The sequence below is a fragment of the Arabidopsis lyrata genome, assembly GCF_000004255.2.
Source record: "Arabidopsis lyrata subsp. lyrata unplaced genomic scaffold ARALYscaffold_1, whole genome shotgun sequence".
Lineage (NCBI taxonomy): Eukaryota > Viridiplantae > Streptophyta > Magnoliopsida > Brassicales > Brassicaceae > Arabidopsis > Arabidopsis lyrata.
In genome coordinates, this window is record NW_003302555.1 from 1,214,802 (window position 1) to 1,227,153 (window position 12,352).

Here is a 12,352-nt window from a genome sequence, read left to right on the forward strand (position 1 = left end):
CTCCATTCCTGGACCACTTCACGACGGAGGAGCCGCCGAATACTCTCTCGCCGAGCCCGAGATCATCCTCAGCCCTCTCATTAACGCCTCCTCCACCGGCGTTCTCAAAATTGTCGATCCGGCCGTTGATTGCATCCACAAGCTTATTGCTCATGGCTATGTTCGCAGTGAGGCTGATCCCACCGGCGGACCTGAGGCGCTCCTCCTTTCCAAGCTCATCGAAACCATCTGCAAATGTCACGAGCTAGACGACGAAGGACTCGAGTTGCTCGTGCTGAAGACGCTCTTACCTGCGGTCACTTCAATTTCCCTGAGGATCCATGGAGATTCTTTGCTACAGATCGTCAGGACTTGTTATGGCATCTACTTGGGAAGCAGAAACGTGGTTAACTAGGCGGCGACTGCTAAGGCATCTACTTTGAGATTTTGATTTTTTAGGGTTCTTAATTTGAATTTGGGGATTTTGGGATTTTGATTTTTGGGATGACAACACAATGGGTCGGGTTTTAATAAGGAATCGGTTTTTTTTGGTTAAGTTACGACCGAAACATGGTTCTGTGTCGGGTTTACGCACTAAACCGACGAAACCAGGATTTATGGACATTAAGCTCTCGAACTTTCAATTGGTGGGGAAATAAACATTTAACTTATGTTTCATGGGTATATAGACAGGGGTCAAAGATCGGGCTTTATCTGGCCAGATACGATAGTTCTCGGAGGGAAATATACCGTTTTTCCACAAAAAACACATATTTTAGTCCCTCCCGATACGCTGTCGTATTGATTGACGATGCGTGCGTGATGACCAGCACACTGACGTGGCGACGTGCTAAATAGATAGAAATATAGAATCGTTAAAGCAATGACGTGGCGAAATCGTATTGGTATGACGTGGATTTAACGTTGAAGGAAACATATTTAAAGGACCGCATAAGTGGACCAACTAATCCTACCTACTAGTATCTTTGGATACAGAGAAAAATGGCGGAGAAAGATGCGACGGCGAGTGGCGATGACGCCATTAGAGTTAGCGGTATGCAATTCGCATACGAAGTTGAGGATCCTATATTCTTCGACTTCAACCTCGATCTTCCAGCTGGTTCTCGCTGCCTTCTAGTTGGTGCCAATGGATCTGGTAAAATCATCTATTTTGATTTTCCCTTGTAGTTTTGGATTAGCGATTTGACTTCTTATTTTTCTCTACGACAATCGAAAGTTAAAGACATCCTTCTTCTGATTTAATTTAAAGTTTGCAACTTTGAAATTGGCCCTATGCCTCTGCAATTTTAGAATTTATTTGCCAGTCTGATGCTTATCCGGTTTATTTCGTTCTTGGGGTTGGGGTTTTTGAAAATCGTTGTAGAATCCGGTTTATTACTGCCATTAGCTTGAGGTATTTACCATGTTAACCACTCCAGGCTATTGAATTTGATTTGGAAGACTAATGCTTGTGTCCCTTTGGTAAATTTGCTAAGGCAAGACAACCTTATTGAAGATTCTGGCTGGAAAGCATATGGTGGGAGGAAAGAACGTTGTACAAGTTCTTAGCCGCTCCGCTTTCCATGATACTCAACTTGTTTGCAGTGGTGACTTGTCTTATCTTGGAGGATCTTGGAGTAAAACCGTTGGTTCAGCTGTGAGTAGTCCCATGTCTCATGCTTTTTGTGAGATCCTCCACGAATTTTGATTGCCTAGAGAGTAACTAATCAACGATAGCTTAACTGCATTATCGACTCATGTTATTTACTTTCTTGATTCTGCTACATTGTAGGGCGAGGTTCCTCTCCAGGGAGATTTCTCAGCAGAACATATGATATTTGGAGGTCATTTTCTGTAATTTGTTTTGTTTTCTCTTTTATTCCCCTTTCTTCAGGCTTTGAGTGAATGAGATTTTATTTTCTTGTCCTTCTAGTTGAAGGAACTGATCCCGTGAGAAGAGAAAAGTTGATTGATCTTCTTGATATCAATCTTCAATGGCGTATGCATAAGGTTTCTGATGGGCAGAAACGGCGAGTGCAGATATGCATGGGACTCTTACATCCATTCAAGGTAAAAAGAATATGTTTTCAGAGAGGCTGCATCCTCTAAAATCTCACATGATTCATTGTCAGTTATGTTCTCATCTGGCTTTAATCAAAAAAAGAACCTCGTTTCTGATTGTCTTTTCATCATTGCCGACCCTAATATTTATCTGATTTTACAAACTTCTTATATATCTCTCATACTCTGATCACAGGTACTATTACTCGACGAGGTCACTGTTGACCTAGACGTCGTTGCAAGGATGGATTTGCTGGAATTCTTCAAACAAGAATGTGATCAGGTACTATTCTATTAACCTCTTTACTTTCTCTTATGATCCAAGTATATATACGACGTTTGCTTACATGACTCTATCGGTTAGTACTCTGGAATATTACGCTTAATTATTCAAGGACAAGCTTTTCATATTGGTTTTTGTTGTTGATAATTGCGGCTGCCTATTGTTTAGTATCAGGTCCTTGCGTGTCTGTGATCTGTAATAGACCCGAAAATGAAAAAATTTACTAGTTACTCTTATCATGCAGTTGCAAATCCAAATATCAAAAGAACAGAACCTCTGCCTGTTTTTATAGTTTCACTTCCTTGAGTTTAGAGCACTTGTTAGCTGGGAATAATATTACTGCTAACTCTTACTCCAAAAGAAGCAATTGAACAGGGTTTGATAGCATTCAGATGAGTAAATACAGTTTCATCGAGAGTTCTCTTGAGTTTGTTATTGTGCATGAGTGGTTGTATTATTGCATATCTTTGACTTGTTTATCACATTGGTTACCTCAGAGAGGAGCTACAATTGTATATGCAACTCACATATTCGACGGGCTAGAGACATGGGCGACACATTTGGCCTATATTCAGGACGGTGAGCTGAATCGTTTATCGAGAATGACAGATATTGACGAGCTGAAAACTTCACCCAACCTCCTTTCCGTGGTAGAATCTTGGCTCCGTTCTGAAATCAAACTCGTGAAGAAAAAGAAGAAGCCTGTGGCACCATGGAAACCATCTCCATTCGATAACTCTCCTTTTAGATCATCAAGACATATGGCTTATTACCGATGATTGGTGATTACCAGTGAGATATATGAATGTGATTGGCATAATCTCAATATCTTAAGCCTTAAACTCTCACAAACCCTATCAAAAAAGTGAATTATGGACTATAAAAAAGTGAAAAACATTATGAGATTATTGATTCTTGAAGGATAATCCCAAGTAGCTTTCACTTCAAAGAAGGGCAAAGGCAATAAACAGTAAAGAACAATCACAGGATCTGCAAAACTTTTTTTTCTTCCTCTGTTTCTGCTTTCTTTATTTTAGTCTTTTTTTTTTTTTTTTTTTCCTCTTTTACTTATATTTTCCACATTGTAAAGTCGAATATACCAGAAATTTAATTAATACAAATCTTGGAATTCACATTTTGTTAATCCTACAGTATAATTTCATTGCCGACAAAATATATTAATTAGCAATGATTTTGATTACTTCCTTAAGCTAATGAAGATGTTGAGTAATTCACATTAACAAGAGTCTTTTGATTTTGAGCAAAGATAAGTTCAAATCACAATCTTTCAATTTAAAGACAGAAGAAGAAGGAGTGTCACAGTTATCTCTAAATAGACAGAAGAGGCGAAAGCAATTGAAATTTTTGTTATTTTCTTTGAACTAAAACCTAAAAAATAGATTCAACTTGTGTTGAAGTCCGGTTAGTTTACATATTGTATTGTAAATTTATTATCCAAGTTTCTATTATTTAAATTTTAAAAACTTAAAAACATTTTGAAAAATGAAAATTTCAAAAAAAAACTTGTAAATATAAAAAAATTAAAATCCGGAAAAAAAGAAAATTTTAAATTTTAAATAAAGAAACGTGTATGATAAATTTACATAATATTGCAAAACAAGTTGAATATTTGGAATCGCTAACGATCAACGACTAGGTCGAATGACGGGATCCAAAATCCGGTTAGTTCTCAATCGTATTGTAAATTTATTATCCAAGTTTCTATTATTTAAATTTTTAAAAACTTTAAAAGATTTTTTAAAAATGAAATTTTCAAAAAAAAACTTGTATATATGAAAAATTTAAAATCAGGAAAAAGAGAATTTAAAATTTTAAATAAAGATACTTGTATGATAAATTTACATAACAATGCAAAAACAAGTTGAATATTTGGAATCGCTAACGATCTATGACTAGGTCGAATGACGGGATCCAAAATCCAGTTAGTTCTCACATCGTATTGTAAATTTATTATCCAAGTTTCTATTATTTAGAATTTTAAAAACTTTAAAAGATTTTTTAAAAATGAAATTTTCAAAAAAAAACTTGTAAATATAAAAAAATTAAAATATGGAAAAAAAGAATTTAAAATTTTAAATAAAGAAACTTGTATGATAAATTTACATAATAATGCAAAAACAAGTTGAATATTTGGAATCGCTAATGATCAATGACTAGGTCGAATGACGGGATCTAAAATCCGGTAAGTTCTCACAACGTATTGTAAATTTATTATCCAAGTTTCTATTATTTAAAATTTTAAAAACTTTAAAAAAAATTTGAAAAATGAAATTTTCAAAAAAAAAACTTGTAAATATAAAAAATTTAAAATCCGGAAAAAGAGAATTTAAAATTTTAAATAAAGAAACTTGTATGATAAATTTACATAATAATGCTAAAACAAGTTGAATATTTGGAATCGCTAATGATCAATGACTAGGTCGAATGACGGGATCCAAAATCCGGTAAGTTCTCACATCGTATTGTAAATTTATTATCCAAGTTTCTATTATTTAATATTTTAAAAACTTTAAAAAATTTGAAAAATGAAATTTTCAAAAAAAAACTTGTAAATATAAAAATTTAAAATCCAGAAAAAGGAATTTAAAATTTTAAATAAAAAACTTGTATGATAAATTTACATAATAATACAAAAACAAGTTGAATATTTGGAATCGCTAACGATCAATGACTAGGTCGAATGACGGGATCCAAAATCCGGTTAGTTCTCACATTATATCGTAAATTTATTATCCAAGTTTCTATTATTTAAAATTTTAAAAACTTAAAAAAAAAATTTAAAAATGAAATTTAAACAAAAACCTGAATAAAAGCTTTTAAAAAAAATCAGTGAGAAAAAAAAAAAAACCCTTTAAAAGTATAAAAATTAATTTTCTAAATTAAAAAAGAAAATGGGCTTAAAATTAACCTGGCAATTGTTTGATGGGCCGGAATTGTTTATGTTGGGCCTCTAAGAGAGCAAATACGATCATCTCTAACCGTTGCCGGGAAGACGAATCCGCAATCTCCGACGATCCCACCACTTCCTCAATCTATCGCCGTCTCCGTCGCCGAAAAGAACCTCCAACATCATAACTCCCGAAGCCTTAAATTCTGGCGACATCGCCGACATGTAGCCTCTAACTCCTTCGAATCGTCTCTCTCTGTTTCTACGGTGAGATGTGGTCCCGTAGTGAGTGACATAGATCTTATCATCGCAGGCAAACAAATAAAGAATGTTCTCTGTCGTTTATATGAGACGTACGTGATGCTTGTGTGTGGTGTGATCTCTCGTCTTCTTCGTAGCTTTTTAAGTGAACAGAGAGAGCCGTTGTATATGTATGAGTCTTTCTTGGGCTTTGACTTCTGGAATGATTCTTTCTGAATCACAGCATCATCATCTCGAAGCAGACAGAAATCGAACATGAGAATGAGAAAAAATTATCAGAGAAATTGCGTCTTTACCTAGAGGAGATAGGAGACGCGAGACGCATGTATTTATAAACTTATTTGTTTGAGACTCAAGTTTCCTTTTTTCCTAAAGTTTCCTTTTTTCCTTTTCACTTAGGGTTTGTTCAAGTCAAGAGCAAACACCAACCTTAGGTTCGGTGATAATTTAGCCGTTATACACGGTTCGGGTACGCTTCTACTAATTTTTAGTTTAGATACTGATTGTATTTTTCTCTTTTTTTTTTTTAGTTAGGATTTTGATTTATTTGATAATTACTACTAAGAAGTTTGATTAGACTTGGTGGACGTATGTTTTGTCTCTTTTCTACTTTTATTCCTAGACTAAGTGGCTTACTCTTCTATATATTTTGCATTGCATATTTGCAGGTGAAACCTTCAAGAACAGGGCTAATTAATAAGAAGAAATAAAAAAATTGACCTCTTCATAAACATATCTATAAAGAACATGAGATATGAGACCCCAAAATAAACAAAACAAAAGAGAGAAAAACCAAAGAAAGTGACATATGTTCAAGATTTAACAATTATGTTGATATGTGGTCAGAGACGACTTCTTAGCGTTGTGATCTTACTATTTTCACAGACAAAAGAAGACCAGAGAGCAGGGCCGGTCCTCGGGTTTTGGTGGCCTAAAGCATATTTAAATAATATATTTTTTATATAAAAATTAATGTTAAAAATTTGTCATTTAAATACTAAAATATATATAAAAATTCAGTTTTGTTGAAGAAATTAAGAATATTATAAGACTTAGTAGCCAAATTATAATAAATAAATAACAATCTTCTCCCATTTCACAAAATAGAAAGAATAAAACACGTGGTAACCAGAAAAAAAAAAGAGAACCGACCAAAACAGAGGGAAAAAAAAAGAGAAACAAAAAGTATAGAAGTTAAGACTCGAACCCACCCACAGGTGACACAAAAATGGGGCAAATAACCAACAGACTAAAGGAAACTTCTCAGATATGTTGCCCTAACGTTTTACTTATATTTTGTGGCCCAAAGCAAATGCTTTGGCTGCCTTATGGGTGGGCCGGGCCTGCCAGAGAGAGACTTTATCCCCATCCTTCTTGTAGTTATCAAACAAAGAATCCATGAGCCCTACACGTTGCCTTGGTGTGCTCAGTGATCTCATCTTTTCCCTTGCAGACCCTGTCACACTCATGTAAGGCTGGAAACCATTGGAGCTTTGAAACCAGCTCTCATCTTCCAATAGACTCTGCTCCAAACGGCTGAAAGATCTCCTCGGGAAAGAAAATGGAGAGATCTTGTCCATCACCAGAGTCTTGTCGTCTCTGCAAAGTTCTAAGCTTTACTTTTGTAGGGACAAGCATTTCACTTGGAATGAGAAATGAGTTTATGGATTTTGCAGACTTGGATTTACCCCAATGTTCCAGCCGACAGCTTCGCATCCCCATATCCTTAGTGTACAATGACTCCAGAAGCATATGAGGATTTCTTCTCTCCTGCAAAACAACTTCTTGAGACCTCAAACCAAAACTAACTAGATATAAAAAGATCTTGAGAGAGGATTTACCCGATGAGAGCGGAAGTATTTCAACATACGATCGCGCTTGATCACACCTTCTTGCTTCCTCAACCATATGGCTTTTATGTCTTCATTTGTGAGAGTGCTACTGTCCCAACCATTTCACTTGAACTTCGAGTTACACATCGGATGATTTGATACCTGAAGAACCCCTCTGTTGACCTTCGAGTGGACTGTAGAGATTTATTTATGTAGTCATGACTAAGAAGAATAAAGACACCCGAGAGTTGTTCAGATTTTGTGTGTAGCTGCTATTTACACTTGTGCCCATTGAAGAATATAAAACAAAATGTACGTATGTTGTGATATATAACAAAGCTATTTTCTGTTTATGGCAAGTGAAGATTTTTTATTTCGATTGCTTCTTCAAACACTTGTTTTGTGCTTTGTGTAACCGGCCACCAGTCGTAATTTTCCACAGACGGTCGGTTTTTCTTAAACCGGGCGAATGGATCCGCATGATTTTAAGAAAAGACCGACGTCGTATTAAATAGAACAGATTAAGGACAAAAAAAAGGAAAGAAGAACCGACGTCCGAATGACGAAAATCTCCCTTAAACTTGTTAAATCTTAATCCTCCTTTGTTCGATTCCATTATCGGGGAGGAGAAGTTCCTACCGCCTTCACAACCGCCACTGATTCCAGATCTTCGTCTCCAATTAGGTTTGCAATTCTCTTCTCTTTCCGCTCTTTACTGCTGGTGAAACTTGTATTAGGAGCTTCTCTTTTCGCTCCTTTAACCAATTTCTGGGTCTGGATTGGGCAAATTACTCTTCTTAGGGTTTAGATGTTTATTGCACTTTAAGAATGGACGACTGATAATATTTTATCTTCGACAGAGATATGGCTTCTCATGGTAAGAGTAAGAGAGGTAGAGGTGGGAGTCAGAAGAAGCGGAGGGATGAATCCGAGTCTGAGTCCGAGTCTTACACTTCTGACTCGGATGGCTCTGATGATGTCTCGCCGCCCAGGAGTTCCAGGAGGAAGAAAGGCACCACCAGCAGTCGTCGGACTCGACGCCATAGCTCAAGTGATGATTCCAGTGACAGCGATGGTGGACGGAAGAGTAGGAAGAGATCTTCATCTCAGGATGTCTCAGAGGAAAAACTCAAGGAGTATATGTCTAAAAAAGCTCAGAAGAAGGTAAATTTTTTGTTTTATGTTACTTTCTTCCCTTGCATTTGTTGGAGCTGGTTGCTAACTTTATGCTACTTTTTGAATTCTTTCTAGGCATTACGTGCAGCAAAGAAACTGAAGACGCAGTCAGTGTCAGGCTACTCCAACGATTCAAACCCATTTGGGGATTCGAATCTCACCGAGACGTAAGTGAATCACTATTAAGAAACTGGTATATGATTATTGTTTCTAAGTTTTAATGGTGTCACTTTGATGATAGGATGTAGGAGGATTATCGAGTATATAGTTCATTCCAAGTTGTAACCAAGTTAGATGGGATTGATTATCAAGTTTTTTCTATTAGTACAAATTTTGAAAACTGGTAGTTAAAAGTTGGCTAAAATTGAATGTGTGTAATTGATTATACGGATGACACTTGTGAGTTACCTGGTTTTAACAATCTGTAGTTCTCATGGCGTGAAATTTTATTAATATCAGATTTGTGTGGCGGAAGAAGATTGAAAAAGATGTTCACCGTGGAGTACCGCTGGAAGAATTTTCCGTTAAAGCTGAGAAGAGAAGACACAGGGAAAGGATGGTATGTACAATAAGCATTACTGATTAAAAAAATTTCGATCTTTTAACTATTTGCTATTTTGTCTGGTGGGATGAGCTTTCCGGTTTATGTCTCAACTCTTAAGAACTTCGGTTAAATGCGCAGACAGAGGTTGAAAAGGTTAAGAAGAGGAGAGAAGAGAGAGCAGTGGAGAAAGCTCGACATGAGGAAGAAATGGTAAATTCTGGTATCTAGAAGGATGGTTGCGATTGAAATTCTTATTAGCCAGTTATCTCTCTAATTTGGTTGATGCTGTATAGCTATTGACTTAAATTGTTTTATTATCTGCAGGCATTATTAGCTAGAGAACGTGCTCGAGCTGAGTTCCATGATTGGGAGAAGAAAGAGGAAGAGGTATAACTGCGTTTTCTTTGTATTTGCAATGAATTCCTCTTTACATTTGTTTGGGTGTATGTTGCTTGATATATCTGCTTGATCTACAGTTCCATTTCGATCAAAGCAAGGTGAGGTCAGAGATTAGATTACGTGAAGGCCGACTTAAGCCAATCGACGTGCTCTGCAAGCACTTGGATGGTTCAGATGATCTGGATATCGAGCTCAGTGAACCCTACATGGTTTTCAAGGTATTTAAAAAGATTATGCTATATTGTAAAACCATATCGTGTTAAGTTATGGAGCTTTCTCACTTAGGTTTATACTTTCTCGGGCCTAGTTCAGTTCCTTAAAATTTTCTGTTTTTGGAATCAGTTGGATTGTGAGAGTAGTAGAGCGGAAAGAAGCTTGAGATAAAATAAGTTATTCTGCAAGTCTAAGCATTAGCAAGTTAGACCCTGAGATAGCATCTATGCTGGTTAGCTTTTCTGGGTATCTCTTATGACTATATCAACCTATGTATAAGATAGATATTTGCTTTTGAGATTGAGAGTGGAGATCTCTTTTTTTTTTTTGGTGAGAATCGAGAGTGGAGATCTCGTTAAATAAAGTGCTCTGTTTGTGTAGTTCTCTTTTTGGTTAACAAAGAAGAGTATACTGGTTTGGTTTTATTAGATTCTTGTGATGCTTATTATTAAAATTGATGAATTCTCTCCTGATGTGTATGATGCAGGGACTCACTGTTAAAGATATGGAAGAGCTTCGCGATGATATCAAGATGTATCTGGATTTGGATCGGGCAACTCCAACACGCGTACAATATTGGGAGGTATTTTCTACAACAAAGTCTCATTTTTTGATTTGAGGTGATTCATGCATTTAAAGTTATTATGCGTGTATGGAATTTCGATGCAACGTAATCTGAAAAATATAAATTCTATGGACACCATCTTGTTGTTTCATTTTGATGGTTGATTAACATTCTTGCTTCTTTTTCATGTTATTACCTACTTGTTTATGAGTAAATATGTGTGCTTAATACCATTGAATTTTTCCAGGCGCTTATTGTGGTATGCGATTGGGAGTTAGCTGAAGCTCGTAAAAGGGATGCCCTTGATCGAGCTAGAGTTAGAGGGGAGGAACCTCCTGCAGAATTGCTTGCTCAAGAGAGGGGATTACACGCTGGTGTTGAAGCTGATGTGAGAAAACTTCTTGATGGGAAGACCCACGCGGAGCTTGTAGAACTGCAGTTGGACATCGAATCGCAGCTGCGTTCTGGGTCAGCAAAAGTGGTAGAGTATTGGGAAGCAGTTCTTAAACGACTCGAAATATACAAGGCGAAGGTATTAGCTTGTGGATGATTATGAGGTGTTAGATTTTAAAAACAGTTGGCTTTGTTTTCGCATAATCACTGAGTATCTTGATGTTTAACAGGCTTGCTTGAAGGAAATACACGCTGAGATGCTGAGGAGTCATCTACATCGCCTCGAGCAACTTTCAGAGGGTGAAGAAGATTTAGAAGTTAATCATGGCTTAACACGTGTGGTGGAAGAAAATGAGGAGGAGATAAATGGTATGAATCATTCAGATGCTGAAGAAGCATTTTCTCCAGAGCCTATTGCCGAGGAAGAAGAAGCTGATGAGGCAGCAGAAGCGGCTGGTTCGTTTTCGCCAGAGCTCATGCACGGTGATGATCGTGAAGCAGCAATCGATCCCGAGGAAGACAAGAAGCTACTGGTATCTTTAACAGTTCCTTCAATTGAATTTTACCCATGAATTATTGTTGTTGGTACTTTTACTGACCGAAAAGCGGCTATAACAGGAAATGAAACGGATGGTTGTGTTGGAGAAACAGAAGAAACGGCTTAAAGAAGCTATGGACTCAAAACCAGCACCTGTAGAAGATAACTTGGAGCTTAAAGCAATGAAAGCAATGGGAGCAATGGAGGAAGGTGATGCCATATTTGGCTCTAATGCTGAAGTGAACCTTGATTCTGAGGTACCTTTATCACTATTTTTCTCTTCTCTGCAACATTTGAATTTCTTAGAACGAAAATACCAACATTTTCATCTTCTAGGTATACTGGTGGCATGACAAGTACCGGCCAAGAAAACCAAAGTATTTCAATAGGGTTCACACGGGTTACGAATGGAATAAGTATAACCAAACTCACTATGACCACGATAACCCGCCTCCAAAAATCGTTCAAGGGTACAAGTTTAACATCTTCTACCCGGATTTAGTAGACAAGATTAAGGCTCCCATTTACACTATTGAAAAAGATGGTACAAGCGCTGAAACTTGTATGATCCGGTTCCATGCTGGTCCGCCTTATGAAGACATTGTAAGTACTCGGAACCATTACATGGGTTTCATCATCGCCTCTTGTTTTATCATTGTGCTCAATTTTTGTTTTTCTTTGCTTTTCAGGCTTTCCGGATTGTGAATAAAGAATGGGAGTATTCTCATAAGAAAGGTTTCAAATGCACGTTTGAGCGGGGGATTCTACATTTGTACTTCAACTTTAAACGACATAGGTACAGGCGATAAACTGATCGGAGTTTGGCTGGAGAAGACGAGGCTGGCAGTTGTAAGACTTTGGCTGATGTTTTATTAAGCCTTGTTTGTAAGAGAAGGGCAATACATGTGTCTAAATTTGGATTTCACTCAAGTTAATTCCTGAGCTAAGAACTGTATTTGAATATTTTCATTGAAGCTGATAATCAAACAGAACCGAATAGAAAATGACTTTTCAACATGACAAGCTCACGATCGAAGATGTAATGATATGATTACTAACAAATCTGGAGTTGGTGATCGTGCAAGAACTTTTTGGTGAATTAGTGTATATGGAAAAGTTGGTGTAGAGACATGAATGTGTGTTTTGGTTGGGGACGAGAGAAACGAAGATAGAGTTAAGTGTTGAAGTTGCTTAGGTTGA

The 12,352-nt window shown here is 36.8% G+C and overlaps 2 protein-coding genes and 2 pseudogenes across 2 annotated transcripts; 2 read left to right on the forward strand and 2 right to left on the reverse strand.

Moving 5' to 3' along the window:
- The first annotated feature begins 942 nt into the window (after window positions 1-942).
- Window positions 943-3,333, forward strand: LOC9325545 (ABC transporter I family member 19). Its single transcript, XM_021015073.1, has 6 exons — window positions 943-1,135; window positions 1,476-1,636; window positions 1,772-1,823; window positions 1,913-2,049; window positions 2,237-2,323; window positions 2,821-3,333. The coding sequence occupies exons 1-6, from the start codon at window positions 982-984 to the stop codon at window positions 3,100-3,102; spliced, it is 873 nt and encodes a 290-aa protein (XP_020870732.1). The 5' UTR covers window positions 943-981; the 3' UTR covers window positions 3,103-3,333.
- On the reverse strand, window positions 3,161-6,058 carry LOC110224977 (annotated as a pseudogene).
- A 599-nt stretch (window positions 6,059-6,657) lies between these two features.
- LOC9325546 lies at window positions 6,658-7,940 on the reverse strand (annotated as a pseudogene).
- On the forward strand, window positions 7,883-12,169 carry LOC9328249 (cactin). The gene is made up of 13 exons (XM_002889436.2): window positions 7,883-8,008; window positions 8,185-8,488; window positions 8,576-8,667; window positions 8,960-9,059; window positions 9,183-9,254; window positions 9,369-9,431; window positions 9,521-9,661; window positions 10,144-10,239; window positions 10,469-10,753; window positions 10,845-11,147; window positions 11,233-11,409; window positions 11,489-11,755; window positions 11,842-12,169. Exons 2-13 carry the CDS (start codon window positions 8,189-8,191, stop codon window positions 11,959-11,961), a joined length of 2,016 nt encoding a protein of 671 aa, XP_002889482.1. The 5' UTR covers window positions 7,883-8,008; window positions 8,185-8,188; the 3' UTR covers window positions 11,962-12,169.
- The last annotated feature ends 183 nt before the right edge of the window (window positions 12,170-12,352 follow it).

Coding starts and splice junctions, on each gene's coding strand:
- LOC9325545 (XM_021015073.1), top strand. CDS start 982: ATGGCGGAGAAAGATGCGACGGCGAGTGGCGATGACGCCATTAGAGTT. Junction 2,050..2,236: donor GACTCTTACATCCATTCAAG/GTAAAAAGAATA, acceptor CTCTGATCACAG/GTACTATTACTCGACGAGGT. Junction 2,324..2,820: donor TCAAACAAGAATGTGATCAG/GTACTATTCTAT, acceptor TGGTTACCTCAG/AGAGGAGCTACAATTGTATA.
- LOC9328249 (XM_002889436.2), top strand. CDS start 8,189: ATGGCTTCTCATGGTAAGAGTAAGAGAGGTAGAGGTGGGAGTCAGAAG. Junction 8,489..8,575: donor CTAAAAAAGCTCAGAAGAAG/GTAAATTTTTTG, acceptor AATTCTTTCTAG/GCATTACGTGCAGCAAAGAA. Junction 11,148..11,232: donor AGGAAGACAAGAAGCTACTG/GTATCTTTAACA, acceptor CGGCTATAACAG/GAAATGAAACGGATGGTTGT.